The 19,497-nt window shown below is 52.2% G+C and overlaps 1 protein-coding gene across 2 annotated transcripts in view; it reads right to left on the reverse strand.

Annotated features, from left to right (window-relative positions):
- Positions 1-1,437: 1,437 nt before the first annotated feature.
- The window catches only part of HS3ST4 (heparan sulfate-glucosamine 3-sulfotransferase 4), a gene marked incomplete at both ends in the record, with an annotated part of 396,682 nt that continues 378,622 nt past the window's right edge, over positions 1,438-19,497 (reverse strand). For both annotated transcript variants that reach the window (XM_080830882.1, XM_080830881.1), the window contains one exon: positions 1,438-2,074. In XM_080830882.1, the coding sequence (XP_080687008.1) occupies positions 1,438-2,074 (637 nt within the window). The remainder of the gene's footprint in view (positions 2,075-19,497) is intronic.

A 19,497-nucleotide genomic window follows, 5' to 3' on the forward strand; every position in this document is an offset into this window, starting at 1 on the left:
ACCAGTACAAACACACCATCAAAGCCCATCAGTCAGGTTGCATTAAGCTTTATAACAACACAGTTTTCATTTAGCGGGAGAAATGAGTTTAATAACAGGTGAACAGACTTAGCTCCCCCCACTCGTACATATTTCCGAATTTACTAGAACAGTTCCTGGTTTTGGAGATCTGTGAACAAGCGCTTGGTGTCAAAGGCGGCCTTTTAATCAAATCAAAGTAATGGGAAGGGACACTTGGTTCAGCAGCCCTTAATGGGGGTGTCCGCAGACAGCCCTTGCCCTCCCCCACACCTGCAGACTGGATGTGAAAACCGGCCATGGATGGGGTTGACACTCTGTCACTGCCCCACTGTGCCATCTCTGAAGAGAGTAAGGGAAGCATCAGATGACCATGAGGGGGACACGGCGGGACAAACAAGAATGGTGACGATCCCCTGTTGGTTGTGTTGCTCAGGATTACCCATAACAGAAGACATGCCAACTCTCTGGTCCCTGCGCCTCTCAGGAGCACAAGGGACAGAGCCCACCCCAAGAGCCTTCCTCGGAGCTGTGGTGTCGAGGGTCTTCATATGTGGAGACCTCCCATCGAGAGATCGGGCCTTCATTTTCACCCCCAGAAATAACATTTCTCTCTACCATCCACAGGGCTCAGAACTCAAAGGCAATCACATGGCCCAGAGGACAGGCCCATAGGCCTGATTCTATCACGAGGGCCTATGCCAAGCTTCACCACAGCCCAGGACCCTCCTTGGAGGGCTCTTGGAAAGAAGGCTTCTAAGGGTGTCAGCTTTTATTTTTTTGTTTTGTTTTTTTTGTTTTGTTTTCTGGTGAGGACCGTGCATGCCTCTGCCTTCAGAAGGGGAGGAGGAGGGACGTCAAAGGTTGTGGGATGAGACCTTGAAGGAGGAGGCTAGAGACACCTCAGAGAAAAAAGACCTTGCTCCCTAGGAGTCCTGGAGCACTCAGCCACGAGTAGCATTCTGGAGAGAGGCCAAAGCGAAGATTTGTACAGAAGAGGGCTGTGCCAAAGGCAGGGCTAGGACTTGGGCTCCTACAGTGGCCAAAGTAGACCTTCCTTCCTCTTTTTTTTTTAATCACTTAAAGAAACATTCCCAGCACGGTGTCTGACCTTGACGGCTATTTAACCTGTCTTCAGAATTAGCAGAAGACAAGAATTAACCGTGGCTCCTGGTGGCCATCTGGTCAACCAGATGCTGCTGCCCTGGCAAACCCAGTGCCTCCACGAGGATGCCATGGGATCCATCCCTCTGCCTAAGCCTACAGCGTTGGAAGCGATCCCGGGTGGCCAAAGTGGGGGGGGGGGATCTACTTGGCACTCCACTGAGGCTGAGGCTACAGACCCCGGTGGGGGGATTTCAGGACTCAGGGAAGGAGCCTCCTTGACTACTCACTAGCCTTCCCTCTGCTTCTCTAACCTCATTTGTCACCCTCTTCCCGTTCCCACTGGAAATCTTGACCAGTCATTTGGTAAAACATCATGTTGAAGGGTTTGTAGAATTTCTGCAGTCTGTGGATCACATCAGGGTCGATGCGCGGGTGAGTCCGACCTTTGCTCTTGCCTAAGCATCTTGGGGCACTGCTGTCTTCTGGCTTCTTTAAACAAGGGAAACCCTTAGTTTTGTTGAAATAGAAATGTTTTTCAGTCACGACACGCTTGAGGCCTAGAAAATCCTGGACTTTGGCCATCTCCCCGGCAGGGTCCACTATGAGTCGCTCTCCGCTGACAAAGAGGATTTGGGAGAGGGGGAAATACTGGAGCCAGTTCTCCAGGTGCAGAGCGTAGATCCCTATCCGAATGGCACTCCAGGAGGCGTCGATCAGCCCTAGGGTCCGGTTTTTGAAGGCCAGCACCTCGAAGGTGGGGATCTCGGGTTTCTTCGACAGCGTCTGGGTGTAGTCTGAGATGGCCCTGGTCACGGGGTTCCTCACCACCACGATCAGTTTGATGTCCTTGGCCATGGCGTGGATGCGCTTGGGGGCCTCATTTGTCACAAAGTAACTCGGTGTCTTCTCCATGGTTACCTGCCCGTCCAGAGTCTTAGGCATCACATTTCTGGAAGAGGGAGGGAAAGGAAAAAGAGCGGTCATTCCTATCCAGAACCGCTTAAACTGTTCACGCACAATGTGGGACAGAGAGAGCCTCGTGGGCAGCTACAAAAGAAAATTCACTGATAAATCCCAGGCATTCTTTCTAACTCTATGTCCCACTGAGGCTCTGATTATGGTATTATCAGGAAAGGCAGCAGAAGGCTTCCGCCTTCATTCTTGGGAACCTCGTACACCTGGGTTTCGATTGCTGCCCTCTCTTACCGGTTACATTCGACCGAAATATACTCTTAATTTCTCTATGTATTAGTTTGGTGTAGTCTCTGAAGCAGGGGTAATGACGGTACTTACTTCACACTGTAGAATGAGGATTAAGGGAGATAACACTTGTAAAGCATTTAGCACAGAATTGGGCACGTGCAAGAGCTTAATAAGTCAAGGGTATTAACGACTGTCGTAGCGGCTTCTGGAGAATGTTTGAGCGCCCCAAGAACTCAAAGATTATCTAGACCAGGGGTTGGCCAACTACTCCCTGTTTCTCGTTTTTTTTTTTTTTTTTTAAATATGGCTTGCCACTAAGACTGATTTTTAATCTCTAAACGGATGGGGAAAAAACCCAACATAATAATAATAACACTTTGTGATGCATGAAAATTATAAGAAGTTCAAATTTCCATGCCCATAAATAAACCTTCCCTGGAACACAGCCACACTCCTTCCTTGATATACTGTCCCCGGTCGCTTCTGTGTGACAACAGCACAGCTGAGTAGCTACAACAGGGGCTTTAAGACGTGCAGAACCAAGTTCATTTACTCGCTGGCCCTTTAGGAAAACATATGCTGAGCCTTGGCCTGGTCCAAAGGCCATCGCTGCACAAATGAAGGAAAGAAACCCAGAGACAGGAACCAGATAAGCTTCATGACCTGTACAAGCTCAATCACGTCCCCCTACTCCCCTCTGTAAAATCCTAAAGCAAGTTCAGAACAAAAACTACATACAGTGTGAACGCATCTAGCATGGGTCTGGTTCTAGAAATGGATTCTTCTTGACCTTGCTCTGATAAGGAAAATCTGTGCTCTGAGGTGGCTGAATGATCCAGCAGGGGAACCCCAGTCCCAGCCCCAGGGCCACTGCAGACTTTCCCCTGCCTTGCTGGCCGCAGCCAAAGAGTGGCACAGAGATGGAAGTAAAAATGGTGCTTGGGGCTCAGACCGTGAGAGATTACTCTCTTCTGGGCCCGCTAGTGTGAAAGAAACCTCCGGTCCTCCAAGGTCTCCGAGGCCGCTTGGGTTTTTTGGCCAGGATCCTGTCCGCGTTCCATAACACTTGGCTCCCTGAGCGGGAAATCCAACCACACTGACCTATTGTTGCCATCAGTTTTGGCGCAATGACGATGGAACGAGGGGTCGTAACGGAGAAGGTGTGCCCTGCCTTATCTTCGGCAGTCTCCCACCTGGTCGCCTCCGACGGGCCCCGATCTGCTGTTTCCAGTGGACTCAAGGAGACGTGGCAGGGGAGGACCTGGTCCCTAATGTCGGATTCCAGTAAGGCCTGGGGCCCCAGGACCGGTCAGACCCACCCATCCGGGTGGGAGGGGAGACTGATCACCTCCAGGAGACCTCCCAGGTCTCCCAGGCAGGACTTCCCAGGGAGGGAGGTCCCTCAGGTCAGAAACCCCCAAAAGGGAGGACAGAAAGGAACTTCTGAAAGGAATTCCACAGGTCAGGGCCTCCCGGGATGGGGAGGGACTGTAATAACTTCGGTGGGACTGCGTGAGGGAATGTGCAGTTTGACTCGGCTTGTCAGAGGAGCTGATTCTGTGGCTCCACGGTCTTGAGACTATGGAGTCTGAGTGGGCCCCGGCCTGTTTCCCTGGTGACTTCATAAGGTCTATGGCGAGCCCTTCGGGGCGCCAATCCAAGGTTTAAACGAACTCGCTCCAGCCAAGAGTCCCCCAAGTCTCCTCTGGGAGGGTGGACAGGCGGGCATCTGACCGGTCTGTCCTCTGGAGGGGCCCCCATCCTTTGTCTCTGTGCCACCACACACCAGGACATCGCGATGGGATCAGGGCAGAGTAAACCTACGGTCCTAGACTGTATGGTCAACATTTCAGGAAGGCGTTTTCAGAAGACTATGGAGTTAAGATGCGTCCAGCAAATTGAGAACCTTATGTGAGTTAGAAGGGCCTGCCTTTAATGTCGGCTGGCCCTCAGAAGGGACACTGGATGTCCCAACAGTTTGTCGGGTGTGACAAGTTGTAACAGGAGAACCAGGACACCGCAACCAGTTTCCACACATTGACTCCTGGCTAGGAACTGCCCAGACCCTCCCCACCGGGTGCGATCTGCTTGCAACAGGCAGGGACAGGCCAGGGTCTTAATGGCCTCATCCAAGTGGCCCAAAAAGACCGACAGAAGCCCCCACCTCCACAGATCCTAGCCGGAGATCCCAAGGCTAAACTGATCCTGCCCCTCCATACGCACCCTGAAGGCTTTCTACACGTGGCCCCCTCCAGTTCTAGATACTCCACCGTCATTGGTCTCCCCAGGCCCAGAGGATCCACTTTTTCTGGGACTAGCAGCAAGGCTGCACCCCAAGCCGGGCCAAGTGCCCTCCAAATGCCAGTACAAGAGAAGCACAGACAGGACAGTTCAGCCTGACCGTTCCATGCAGTATCATCAACCTTTCTCCACCACCGACCCCCTCAGCTAGACACATGAGCCCACCTGTACATTCTGGGAAAGGGATTTCAGAGTGGCCCCGTGGGCAGGTCTTTAAGGCGGAGAGGCCCCAACCACTGAAAGGTGGAAAAGCCAGACCCCCCTTGGCCACGGATCAATGTGCCTACGGTAAAGACAAGGGGACCGAACAGGCCTTGGGGAAGACTGAGGGGGACTGAGCCTCCTCCTTCTTGTCCCCCATGAGCCCATGGTCAGAATAAAAATAGGGGGCCAACCCAGTGACCTTCATGCTTCATACTGGGGCCGAGGCCTCTGTTGTCACCTCCCCAGTGGCCCCTTTCAGCAAAAGGACTACAACCATCCTTGGGGCCACTGGGACGTGGGTGATACAACAGCACTTGGGCCAGGCTCGTCAGTATAAATTTGGGGGCCACAAGGTCCGACCTGAATTCCTTTATCTACCTGATTGCCCCCGCCCTGGGCTGAGATATACTCTCTAGGCTTGGGGCTCAGATAAAGTTTTGAGTCCACTGGGCACACCAGTCTCCGATTAAACCCAGGGCACAATGAGATGGGGTCTCTGGTACTAGCGATTACCACACCAAGAAAAAACGGAGGCTATTCCGTGCCCAGGCCCAGCCAAATGGCCTGCCGGAGTTCAGGTTCACCTACAGTATGGGCTAAAGACAACCCACCTGGACTCGCCCAGAATCAGCCCATCATTGCTAACTGATCCCAGGAGCCCAACCCCAGAGGCAAAGGCAATACCCCCTCTGACAAAAAGGTAAGATTGGCATTCGAGAACATCTGGCCGGACTTAAATGTGCAGGTACCCTGATCGAGTGCCAGCTGGCCAGGAATACCCCAGTTATGCCAGTTATGAAGCCAGGAGGGGACATCGACCAGCCCAAGACCTGCGGGCCATCAACAAGGTAGCCGTCTCCCTGCACCCAGTGGTCCCAAATCCATGCACCTCCTCCAGGATGTGGACGACCTCCTCCTCGGCAGAGACGCACAAAAAGACAGCACAAAAGGCGCAAAGGCCCTCTGACAGCTCCTGTGAGACTCGGGATACTGAGCCTCCTGGAAGAAGGCACTAACCTGCGAATAACATGTCCATTATCTCGGTTTCCTCCTTACCCAAGGGAAAAGAGGCCTATGAGAATTCCTGGGGGCTACAGGATTGTGCCGCATCTGGATTCCGGGGTTCTCGGCAAAGCAGGACCCTCTCTGATCTCTTAGGAGGACTAAATCGAGAACCCCCTGCCCAGAATGAGAAAGCAGAAGCTGCCCTCACGGAGATGAAGGCTGTCCTGGGGCGGGCTCCAGCCCTGGGCCTCCAAAACATAGAAAAACCCTTCAATCTCTTTGTACATGATAAAGCAGCACGTGGGTACTCAACCAGACTGCTGGGCCCTGACACCGGCCAGTTATGTATCTGTGAAAGAGACTGGACCCCGCGGCACCACGATGGCCCCTGTGCCGCAGGGCGCTAGCAGCCGCAGACCTACTCGGGAGGCAGACAAGCTCGCCTGGGACAAGAACTTAACCTCAAGCTCCCTCCTGCAGTTGGACCCTCACGAACACCCAGGGGCACCGCTTCCTGCCCAGCTCTCAGCCTGCACAGTACCAAGGGCTCCTCTGTGAGAACCCAAGGGTAACCCCTGAAACAGTAAGGACATTAAACCCAGCAACCTTTCTCCCCACGGAAGAGGGGGGACCAGAGCACAACTGCTCCAAGTAACTGATGAAGTCTGCGCGAGCGTCCAGATCTGCGGGATCGAGCCGTGAAGAATCCAGAGCTCACGCAGTTTAGCGACGGCAGCAGTTGCCTACAAGAAGGTGCCCGAGAAGCGGGCTGTGCAGTGACCACGACCACTGAGTGCTAGAGGCTAAGGTGTTCGCAGCTGGACGGTCAGCACAGCGGGCTGCACTCCCCGCCTTAGTCCGAGCCCGCACCCGCAGTGAAGGCCAGTGGGTCAGCGTCCACACTGACGCCTGCCACGCCTTTGCTCCTGGGCCTGTCCAGGGGGGCGTGTACAAGGAGAGGGGCCTCTTCACCACTGCAGCAAAAGCTATCCAAACAAAGAAGCGAACAGAAGCTCCTCGGGGCTGTCTGACTTCCCGAGGACGTAGCAATCCTGCAGGATTCTGTGGCTGGTCTCTGCCCGGCCTCCTGCGGGCCCACGGCACCCCCAGGACACTCAGTTACTCCCCGGTGCCTAGGGCACCTTCCAGAAAAGTCACATCAGATTGGGGATAAAGAGAGAAAAAGACAACTTATGGCCCCGGGAGCCACCCCAGAGAAATGACAACGGTGCACCACTGCACGGCCCCAATCTCCTTCGTGTCCCAGGTGCACCCCTTCCAGGCCAGAGACTCAGTCCAGGTCAGAGATTGGAAAAGGAACCCCCTCCGACCACAGTGGACAGCGCCTCACTCTGTTGTTCTCACCACGCCTTCTGCCCTTAAGGTCTCTGCTGTCACCCTGGGGTCCACCACTCCAGAGTAGAAAAGCCCATCACGCGGACGAGAAGCCGCACCGGTGGACAGTCCAGCCAAACCCCACAGACCCGCATCGGCTTCGCCTCCGACGACATCCCACCGGCGGACGGACACCTGCGCGCCTGGTCCCGCGTTCCCACCGGCACCACGTCCCTCCTCCTGGGGTCGGACTCTACACTGCTGCCCCTTCTGGCTGGGCTTTCCCCCAGAGACTTGCCATGTTGTTGTTGATCGGGTGACCCTAGAGTGTTGTCCGGCCCTTACTTGTCCCCAGGTGACGGACTAGCCACGATGGCGCCCTCCAACTAAGGTCGTGGCCCCCACTTTTGCTGGCCGTCCGCGGTCTACTCCTAAGCGCATTTCACTACGGTGTCGCCGACCCCGGCCAGGCCCGGTCTTCTGCCACCTGGTGTGTCCTTCCTCCTCGCCGCCTTCAGCCTGCCCGACCCGGCAGCGGGGGGCGGACACCCCACACGATCAATCACGCCCGCCTGTCCGTCTCCTACCGGATCTCTCAGTCCTCCCCGGAGCCACAGTCCACTTCTCTGGAAACCTCTGGCCGCCCCGACGCTCCCCCACGGCCATTCCCCATCTGGTGCGCCTGCTGGCCGTGTCGGGAGCTGCCCTGGGCACCGCTAGCCTGGAAACGTCAGGGGTTCCGTACCAGGGGCAGCTCGCGGGGGTTTCCCGGCCTCGCTCAGCCCCGCCCTGCAGCGCCGGCCTCAGGGGTCCTGCAGACGGCCGGGACTCCACGACCCCCAGCCGCGCAGGGGCACCCAGCCTCCTCCTGCAGGAGAAATGTGGTTTCTGTGCTCCTGAGGCGGGGGTGGTCCCCGAAACTCCGACCCAGGTGCAGGAAGGAGTAAATCGCCGGGGGAGGCACTCCAGCAGGCGACTCTGTGGGATCCCCTCTCACAAGGGTCCCCTGGGTCCCGCCCCCTCCTCGGCCCCCTCCTCACGCTCCTCCTCACAGCGGCATCTGGTCCTTGGGTTTTCAGTGCCCTCACCAGGGTCATCGCTGCACAAACTGCCAAGGTCAGACTCCCGTTGCAACTCACTCCCTACCGCCCCGTAAATAATAAAGACGACGCCCTCTCAACCAGGTGGTTAAAGCAGCCTCAATGGGGGGAGTGATAAGGGACATCTGTGTTCTGAGGCGGCCGGCCCACCCAGCAGGGGAATCCCAGTCCCGGCCCCAGGGCCGTTGCAGACTTCCCCCTGCCCGGCCGGCCGCAGCCGCAAGAGTGACACAGATATGGAAGGAAACATGTATCAAATACCCCCCTTGCCTGTGCTCGGGGCTCAGACCGAGAGATCACTCTCTTCTGAATCCCTAGTGTGAAATAAATCTCTGGTCTTCCAAGGTCTCCATGTGTCACTTGTTTTTTTTTTTTTTTTGCCCCAGATCCAGTCCAAGTTCCGTAACAGCTCCTGCCGAGCTTGCCCAGCGAGCCTGTGGCCGATCCCACACCAGGTCTCTCGGTGTCCTTCCCCAGCGTGCATCCCCGTGCCTACCCCTCCATCCGTGTCCCCTTCAGAGTGCCTCGGTCCCGTTTGGGAGCCTCAAGTCATTAAAGGAATTTTGATGCTGTTGCCCCCCAGTCCCAATGTGGCAGGCCTATCAGTGATAAAAGAGGCTGGGGATCCTAGGATACAGTCAACTTGCTACAGGCATAGGTAGACCGAAGTTAATTGCCGATAAACATGTTGTACCTGTTGGTACAGGGGCCATCTGCCACCATGTGCTCCATTAAATCTGTGCACTTCTGAGCCCTGCACCAAAGTGGTCCATTTAGGATTACACAAGACCTCTTTGTTGTGATGACATGCTTTTAAATGTCTCAGCTAATAAAACTTAATACAGACGAAGATCCCTTAGCTTCCCCCACCATAATTAAATTTATTTACTATCGCGTGTGTGGAGAAAGAATGACTTTTCTTTTATCTCTAATTCACATGCTCTGTCAATAATTAATTGCTACTGGGTTTTGAGCCTTCTTGGCAAGCACTCTTATTAGGCAAGAGGAATCTGCCTGGTAGAGAGCTTCACAGACAGTTGGCTGTTGTCGTGTAATGGCTGGACGGCCAGAAGTCTTCTGATCAAAGCAATCGCCCCAGCTGTAGTCATGCCCATCTTGGACTCCCAAACTCTCCCAAGTGGTTTGAGCATCTCTATGTGCCTGTTTGGCTCTCGCCAGATTTTAACTGTCTCATTTGGAGGGGCAGGGCTCGGGAACGCAGAGCCTTTGGGGGTCAGATGTTCAGGACTGAAGACTTCCTGACTACCCCTGCCACGGAGAAGTTGACACAACCTGAATTTACTCTGAAGTCTGGAAGCCCTCTAGGACGCGTCCTTACCCCACAAGGAGCCCCAGGTTTCTCATCTCAAAAAAACAGGGCTAAGCCGAATCCCTTCCTTCTGGGATCATCACGAAGATCAGATGTTGTAGCACAGGTAAACCACTTAGCAGAGTACCCGGTGAACGCCAGAGTCTTGAAAACCTACACCAGGTCTACAAGACCTTCGGCACAGCAATGCTCAGAGGAAAGCAAGGAAAAAATACTCCAATTTACCACATGGCACAAAACTGAACAACCGGTAGAAAGAACAACTTGAGGGATAAGGGGTGTTCTCGTTCACGCCCGTATCACCAACCACACTTCCTGACCTGGAGGCTGCTGACGGACGAATTCAGCCCGAGTTCAAGGAACATGCTCATGCCCGACTTCTGTTTCAGTTGGAGAGATAGAGTCTCTTAGTATGAAACTCATGTCGCATTATGAAAATATTAAGCAAATACTGATGCAAAAAATACCTGAAGATAGGTACTTTTACAGGGCCCTATCCAGATTTTTACGGTTTCACATATACGGTTGTTTGCTTATTTCATGTTTATTTTTTCTTTAGTGCCAGAGCAGCTGCTAGATTTTTCTTCTCATTTGTTCTCTGCCGTTCACTTCTCTTCTCAGCCCTCAGAGCTGGTCTTTACGATGGGCGCCTTTCACATTCATCTCCTTCACTCTGGCTAATTGCTACAGTTTGTCAAGACACGTAAGGGATCTCTAATCTCTACCTGAAGCATCTCGGATGAAATGGCCAGTGTGTGCCCCCCTCACTGCTCAGTGCAAAAGGGAGCGAGAGGGGGGTGCCGGGGAAGGCAGAGGGGAGCAGAGGTGTCTAGCATTGGGGCACCCGTGGTGAGACCATCTCATTGATGGTATGAGCAATCTGTTCTGCCTCTGGGGAGTAGCCATCCTCCTTCCCAAAACGGATTCCACACCAGTTACAGTCTGTCTGTCCGTTCGTCCGTCCTTCCTTCCCAAACTCCTTTTCATTCCTGCAGTCCTTGCTAACTACCTGTGTCATAGACCTTAGCGCACCGTCATAACAGGATTTGTCCCCCAGCCCTTCACGGCTAAGTGCTCAAAGCAGCAGGCAACATCCCGCTCACCTCCGTATCCCTCAGGTCTAACCCAGGACCCGCCACATACAGCAGCTGCACCCTCCCTGTCTGGGGTCGATGGATGAATCCATGAATGGATCAGGAAAGCCTGCTCCCTGGATGTGAGGAGAACTGGGGCACAGCTTGGAGGGCACGGCCCCTCTAAGTAGGTTTTCCACGCGTGGAGGGCTCGGCGTGAATGCGTTCTGTGCCATCCTTGCCTGAAAGACCATGCACTGCCGTGTGGACCATATGGTGAGAAAACACCGCATCTGGGCTTGGAACAGCTCGTTAACAGTATCTGGGGTGCTCAGAGCAGCCGTGACATCAACGTCAACACACAGTCCTAAAGCGAGAAGCGTTCTGCGAGATCACACATCTGCTCTCAGAGCCCCCAGTGTTTATAAGCCACCATCCAATGTGCTCGCCCTCCCTGCCCCACTCTTGCCAGAGGTGGGGGTTGCTTTGCAGAGCACAAGCCCGGTGTGAATGCAGGTCAGCGCCCGGGGGCCTCTCCAGAGTCACCGCTAACCAAAGTTACCACATACCAGTCACGGAGGGCTCGCTCCTGCTGTGCTTTGTGGTCTGAACCCAAAGTCTGATGCCGGACCTACTTCTCTAAGCACTTTCAAGACACTGGACTCTGTACCTCGCTGGTTAAGCGCACAGACTCCGGAATTTCCGAGTCTGGATCCACTTACTTATTAGCTGTGTGACCCTGAGCGAATGACTTAACCCTGGTTATCTGTGACTCAGTCTCATTATCTGGAAAACGGGCATCACACTACTGAGATCCATCTCAGAGGGATTTTATGAAGATGAAGTAAGTTAATATCGAACAGAGTCCCTTATATGGAGAAGGTTCTCAACACGTTAGCTGTGAACGTTTCAACACCTCTCTCAAGATGACGCTCCTGTTCCTCCCATTCTAGAGGTCCAGAAACTGAGGCCCAGTGAAATGGATTTGTTTGGCCAAAGTCACAAAAGTGGCGTTGAAATGCCGTCCCAGATCTGTCTCACACCATAGCTAGCCCGACCTCCTTGCAGTTGCCTGACAATGCTTAACGCACCTAGAGACAGTAGGCAAGGTTATGGGACAGGCCCAAGGTCACTTGGGTGGCAAAGCTGAATGTTAAACCGAGCCTCATTATGTTATGTTGTAAAGGTGGGCTGTCACTGACTTACCACTGGGAGTTACAGAAACCCAGGCCAGAATCCCCAGAAATTCTTGCCAGATCAAGCTACATCGTTCAATCTGTGATATCTCTCTCTGGGGACTCCTCAATTGGAGCAAATGGATACCATCATGAACGCCGAGGGAGAAAGCAATCACCCGTGTTAGATATAAAGTGCCCATTCTCTCTGGAAGGGTCAGTGGCAAAGCTTGCCTTTGGTTTGCCTGAATTGGAGGTATGTGGGCAGCTCACATTTTCCCAAATGCATTTTCCTGGGGAATAAATGGTGCATAAATTAGCAATATTTTCTGAGCCCTCCTGATGAACTGTAACCCAAGAGAACAGTGGTTAGAGCAAGGGCATGAGGTAGGGCTACTTCCTCCGCGTTGAGGGAAGAACTCACTTAGGAAGTCAATCGAGCTCCCGCTGCTTGCCAAGCCCCAAACAAGGTGCTTCCCCATGTTCTCCTGCTTCAAACAAATACTGTAGGATTCACGGAGCCCACTAGAGGGGTGTGGACCTGGAGAGCCGGGGTGACCGTGAACCCTGTCCAAAGACACACAGGCAAGACTATGCGCTGCCCAGTTCTCTTGGGAAGTCCACTGTGCTTTTTAAGCCCGGATTCAGGAATCCTGGAAATCTCTGAAAGCGGATACTCAAACCATTTGGAAACTACCAGTCTTATATAAAGACCCAAGAAAAGCAGCTGCCCTGGGGCCAAATGCCTATCAGCCAAGTTGAAGCCCAGAAAGCAGGGATCTTGAGTTACAGCTCAGACTTAACAACTAGCTTGCTGAATGAATTTAGGATGGGGATTTTCTCTCTGGACCTGACAATGAAAAAGGGCTATCATTCCTCTTGTTAATCCTATCGGGTATTTATTGGTGCCTGCTATGCACTAGGTGATGGGTATACACTGATGACTAAGCCTGCCTGGGACCTGCCCTCCGTGGACCGAAGGGAAGTTCTTTGAAGGAAAGGTCTCGATAGCCCAAGTTTGGTCCGTGGTTCAGATGGGACATCTCGGTTGTGGGCAGATGTCTCCTTCCAAACCAAGAGAAACCCACCAAGTCTTGGCTGCATTCCTGCAGGCCCACAGGGAGTGGGGAGGAGGAGGAGGAGACGGGAAGTTGTGGGCAGAGGAGAGGAAGGGAGGAGGAAGAGAAGTAGCAAGGAATGCAGGAGATCAGAAGGGAGGGCAGAAATAAAGACAAGAAGGAAGGAAGGAGTGAGGAAGGAGGAGGAGAAAGAGAAGAAGGAAGGGGGGTTTGAAGATACACAAAGAATTTAAGTAACCAGGAAAAAAAAATGGGGAAAGTTTTAAATGACACATGGCCACATTGTTGGGGGTGGGGGGAGCAAACCCAGGTCTTAGGCACTTTTGTTGTTTTCAAGTTTGGGCCAGGCAGGTGCAGCTATTCTAGGATTAGAAGGTTCAGGATGGTCTTTGTCAGGGAGGTGGTAAGAGCATAAGCAATACTGAAGCAGGAAGAGAGGGGAGATACCCCTTGTTCCCCATGTTCTCAATGAACCAACTGAGGCTCAGAGAAGTTCTGTGTCTTCACCAAGATCACACAGCTCCTCTGTGGCAGGGTTGGGATTTGAAACCCAGCAGAGCCTGTGGTCCTCACCACTTTCAGATACGATAAGGAGAGGACGGTCCAGTGTGGAGCTAGAGCTTGGAGCAGGGGATAGGATATCAACCTCCAGTGGCGAAATGAAGGTCCAGTAGGCATTCTTACCCAGAGAGAACGCCAGCATAACAGTTGATAAGGTCTTGAGATGTGGTGGGACATGGGTAAGATCAGGAAGAGAGATATTAAGGAACTTCCTCCTAATGGCTTTGATATTCCCGACGTCACAAGACTGGGGCCATTTGCTAAACTTGAGGGCCTTGGGACTGCAATTATGGGACTCAAAGCAGATGGGGATGGATGATATATTAATAATTTACGAATTACAGTGACCTATGGAGAAATTATCCTGTGTTTGGTTTTTGCCCTGGGCGACTCATCTGGAAGAAAAGGCAGGGAATTCATTGCTACCCTTATCCCCCGACCCTAATCACCACCACCATACATCCCTTGGTCCTTGGGTTTCAAGAAAGGTTTTTATTGTAATACAAATTAAACTTGACTTGAAACCCATATGACGAGTCTGAACAGAAGTCCTCTACTGGTCATTATTCAGAGCCACCTGTGACATGTTTTGTAAGGCAGCCCAGGGTCCTACGGGACACGTTTCTGAAGACGTCATCACACATGAATAAGGTGAGTGTCTCGGATGTCTGTAGACACCAGGAACCAGAAAGGGGAAGCAAGACGATAGAACATGTTCCACTCTGAGAGGAGAATTACTTGGGAAAAGATGCTCCTTATTCCCTTTGGGGGACTGCCAAGTGTCATGAACCACATGGGGTGCCACTTGTCCCAAAAGATCAAAAATTAATGACACCACATGCACTAAGTCCTTTTGGGGCCAGAGACTCAACACAAGATAAACCCAAACTGAAAAAAGGAAGACCCCTTTCTGGCCATTTCCAGTTCGACAGTAGGCTGACACACAGCCTTTCAGAGGTAGTTCTCAGTCTCCCCCATGAGCGTGATGAGGACGCCACAGTTTTTTGTTTGTTTGTTCTGTGTGTATGTGTGTTTCAAAGAACCCAATGGTGTTTTCACTCCCTCAGTAGACGGGAGTTGGTCACATGGATTATTAAGGTCCCACCATGCGTGTTTTTGGAACAAGCCCCAAAGAGAAACTGGCTTGTCGGACTGAGGGCTCCCAGCACTTCTCTGGGCTCGGAAGAAGATTGTGTCCTAGGCATGCCCAACTGCCTCTGCGGGGAGTGGAGAAATGCCAGTCTATCACAGAGGGTTGAAGGTCTTCCCTTGGATTTTTTTTTTCCTTAAGATTTTATTTATTTATTTGAGAGAGAGAGAGAAAAAGTGAGAGAGAGCATGAGTGGGGAGAAGTCAGAGGGAGAGGCAGACTCCCAATGGAGCTGGGAGCCTGATGTGGGACTTGATCCTGTGATTCCGGGATCATGACCTCAGCCGAAGGCAGTTGCTTAACCAACTGAGCCACCCAGGCGCCCTTCCCTTGGATTTCTGTATTGATCTCTTATCCTATAGATGTTTCCCTTCCCTGGATCTGAGTTTTGGAACCAAGTAACTACAAACTTACTCTTTCCTATATCAGAGTTATACACAATTAGTGTTTCTTCACTGAAGAAAGCCAAGATCACGTATTGAAACAAATTTTAGCCAAAAAGCAAAAGAAAACTCTCCATTCGTGTGTTGCCAGACACTGTGCTAGAATCAGGAGATAAAACCAAGAGCAAGATCTTGCCCTGAAGAAGTGGGCATTTTTTTGAAATAGTAAGAATAGTTTAAGAGGTCTGTCCTTGTCTCTGAGAACTCACAGACGTGCACGAGTTTCGGGTTGGGAATCACTGGTGGAGGATCCGCTGAACCCCAGCCCTCCCCTCTCACCTCCTTCGGGAGCTTTGCTAAGTGCACGCTCATCCTGACGAAGCGGGGTGGTCAAGGGCTTAACTTCAGGGTTCCATCTCGAAACCACACTTGCTCTGAGCAAACTCATCGTCTTTGATCCCCGGCCCCATCTTCTTTCCATGGGAATAACATCTATTCATTCACAGGAAAAGGCATCAGGCATCCTGGTAGAGAGACTTGGTACCTAGCCCTTCTTGCCGCCAGTGGAAGGTAGCACACAGTGGGTGTGAGCCAATCTGTTTGGTGAGCCAGCATAAGACAAAGGCCCTGCCCCAATTCTTTATCTGTAGGGCTACCATAGGTTGCCTAATAGATGCACCCCTACATAAATGATGACACAGCCACCGAAACCCACCTCTCAAGGAGGCGTTGCTACAATCCACTCTTAAGAGCACCCACCGGGTCTTTTGGGCACCTATTCCAGTGAATTACTAGAATTCTTTTTCTCTTTGCCACCCTGAGGTGCCCAACCACTTTGGGAAGCCGCAGGGCCAGGAGGAACCCAGCCACTTCTGGGGGCCATGCCTCATTTTACGCCCAGCTGTAGGCATCACTTCTATTTCTCCCTGTTGTCCCGGACTCTCCCAGTGCCACCACCCGTCTTTGGCACCCATGAGACCACCATGGGACGGAAGTGAACTTGTTCAAATGGTTTGATCTAGAGAACACATACGGACAGAATGCAATCCTTTAAAATGAATTCAGCTTGGTGCGTGCGTTTATAGGAGATTTTTATTGATCTGGTTTCTACTTCATGTGTGGTATCTATAGGGACAGGGAAGTCCTTTGTAATAAGTCTCACGCCCAGAGGTTGGAGGCATGGTTCTAAAGTCTAAACCATTGTTTGCCTATAACCTCGGCTTCCACCAGCTCCCTTCACTCACAGCCACCCCTCCAGCTCTCTCTCTTTTATTATTGGACCATCTCGCCCGGGAGGTTCTAAGACGAGATGCTCCCTGACTTTGAATCCGTAAGCTTCTGGAGCATACTTCACCTGCCCCTGCCTGGGGTTTCCGCCCAGAGCGCCCCTCTCTGCCACGTTATTCACACACGTTCAAAAGCGCCCCACTGCAGGTCCTCACATACCAACCTCCATCAGCCGCTTTATTGTATTTTCTTTCCTCGGGCTCAGCGTTTCAAAGGGCAGGTGCCACAATTAAATGATGATTACGGAGGTGTCAGCATGTCTGCACTGGGGCCCCGTGCTCGCGATTTTAACAGACGGTGACAGGAGAGGGTTCCTCTCGGGAAGGCCGCCTGCCAAGTCTCTCCGCCTCCCCCTGCACTCCCAGCTGTGTGTCGGCTCAGCCCTGCCTCTGGGACGCTGCCAGCCTCCTTCCTTCTCACCGGCATCCTGATGCCGATCCAAGCCCCCCTTGCTATGCCTCCCTTACGCAGCCTCTAGCCGTGTGGGCCACCGCAACCCAGAGTGACCTAGACACTACTCTCTGTGAAGGTGGGGACCCATATGCCAGGTTTTCATTCAGTCTTGTCTTTTCTGGGACCACCCCTTGCTTTGTTCCACCTGCTTCTCAAGACTCTCACCTGAGCCCTTGGAGGTCCCATCATCACCTGCTTGCCTAGAGTACCACTTAATTGACAGTCTGTGGCTGGGACTCCTGAGCCTGGTGCTCTGTCCCCAAAGGGAATGTCCCCCAAGATGCTGGCAGCAGACGCACCTGCCACCTGCCTTCCAGGAGCCTGGTTCTGCCGTCCTGCCTCTAAAAGACTTTGGAAGACCTCAAATTCCTCACTGTGTACAGCAGAGATCATAAGCAAGACCCATCGCAGAGCCTGTTTTATGAGGATTAAAAGGGCGGGTGCTTTATGAGGCTGCTGTAGAAATGAATGTCTATGTTCCCCGACCCCCCCAAATTCATGCACTTATCCCTACCACCCAGTGTGATGGTATTGGGGGTGTGGCCTTTGGGAGGCGGTTAGTAATGAGGGCGAGGTTCTCATGAATGGGATTAGGGCCCTTTTGTTTGTTTATTTAATGAATTTATTTATTTGAGAGAGAGAGCGAGCACGAGTGGGGAGAGGGGCAGGGGAGGAGAATCCCAAGCCGATTCCCTCCTGAGCCTGACACAAGGCTCGATCTTACGACCCAGAGACCCACACAAGTGCTGCTGATTGCTGCTGATTCTGCACGAAGCCTGTGTATTACACATTCTCAGAGAATGCCACCTAGGACCCGTGCCGACGATGAGATCACCTCATGTTTACCTCGCGTGCATCCTTAAAGTGAACTTGGCCTTTTCACATAATCCGTCCATGCTCCTTCCTACTGATCCAAGGAACCTGGTCAGCTAGAGGGGTAATACTCAAAGCACTTGCCTGTGACTAAGATAGGTTGCTGAAGGCAACTTGTCCTCTTGGTGGCAAGAACGAGCCCAGAAGCCCCCTCTGCCCTGCACGGGGCCTGGATGGGAGGACACACAGCCTCCTCTCCAAGCGCCTCGGTCAGAGCCTTCCATGTTGTCCTTGAGATATCTCCTCTGAAGTTGCAGCCCCACATCAAGATCTCCAGCTTCAATGATGTTAAGTACAATCATAAATTAATTAGTGCTTCCCACTGTGCCTGTATTTAGATCCGACTTTCACAGCTTGGGGTGCACGAAATACTAAACAGATTTTCAAACCAATCAATCTGATCATGTAGCAGATGGAGAAATGACAGATAGCTAGGAAAGAAGATCCGCATACACCTAGAGAGATGTACACAAACAGGGTGCCCGGTGGCTCTGGCAGTTAGGCATCTGCCTTTGGCTCAGGTCATGATCTGGGGTCCTGGGATTGAGCCCCACATCGGGCTCCCTGCCCAGCGGGAAGCCTGCTTCTCCCTCTCCCTCTGCCCCTCCCCCCCCCAGCTCATGCGCTCTCTCTCCCAAATAAATACATAAAATCTTTTAAAAAAAGATATACACAAACATGCATAGACTCTAGTATGAGGAGGGCAGATTCTTACATTATCAGTCATTCCTGCACACCAGTCCCCTGCAGGGTCTCTTTCTGCCTCTCTGTCTGTCTCTCTGTCTCTCTGTCTCTCTGTCTCTCTCTCTCTCTCTCTCTCTCTCACACACACACACACACACACTGCTCCTATAACTGACTCCTCATTATTCAGGTTTTGGCTCAGACATCACCCACTCAGCACAACCCCCTTCCCCAGGCACCAGCTCAAACTACTCTCCTTCACACCTCTTTCTTTTGCATCATCCAGCTTATTTTTTTATCTGAAATTATCTCATTTATGTTTATTTTCTCCCACCCTGTAGAGTCTGTCTGTCCTCCAAAAGCAAACAAGGTCCAAAGAAGAAGGGCGATTTGGCGCTTGTCCTTGTATCTCACACAGCACCGAGAATCCAATCGATTTCAGTAAATGTTTGCTGGCGGATGGGACAAAGAAAGGAATGAACGAAGGAGGAGAAGAGAGCCGAGGTGGAAATAAGGAAAGGCAAAATACAGGAAGGGAGGAAGGAAAATGTGCCTGAAAGGAGGCACCAAATTTCATGTGATGACCGCCCCAGCAGGTCACATGGCAGCATCTGCCACCAGCCCACCAGCCCAGTCAGCCCCACCCCAGACTCCCTCCCCTCAGGAAAGCCCTCCACCCCCAGCCCCCTATCGCTCAGCCCAAAACCTAGGAGCCGTCACTGCTGCTTCCTCCCCTCACTCATCTCTCAGCAGTCCCAATTCCTTAGGGAGCCCTGTCTGTTGCCTCCACTTCTAAAACATATTTTAGAATTTAAGCTCTCCTTTCCATCATTCCTCTGGTGTTCCTGGAGCCCACAGTACTGGCCTCTCAGCCACACTGAGTGAGAGTGAGTTTTCCAAAGCTCATGTTGACCGAGAGGGAGGGAATATGGCACAGTGGTGAAGAGAGTGGACTCTGGAACCAAGTGCCCAGCTTCAGATACTAATTCTGCCCCTTGCAGACTGTAATGCAGAGCATTCAACCTCTGTGTGCCTTAGTTTTCCCCATCTACAAACGGAGACTTCAGAGAGAACAAAAATATTTCATCGACCCTATTGAGGATCAAGGATGGAATGAACCATAAAGCCCACTTCATAAATCTATGTAAATTTTAGCTATAATTTTTATCCTTGTTG

The sequence above is a fragment of the Martes martes genome (assembly GCF_963455335.1).
Source record: "Martes martes genome assembly, chromosome: 18".
In the NCBI taxonomy this organism is placed as follows: Eukaryota; Metazoa; Chordata; class Mammalia; order Carnivora; family Mustelidae; genus Martes; species Martes martes.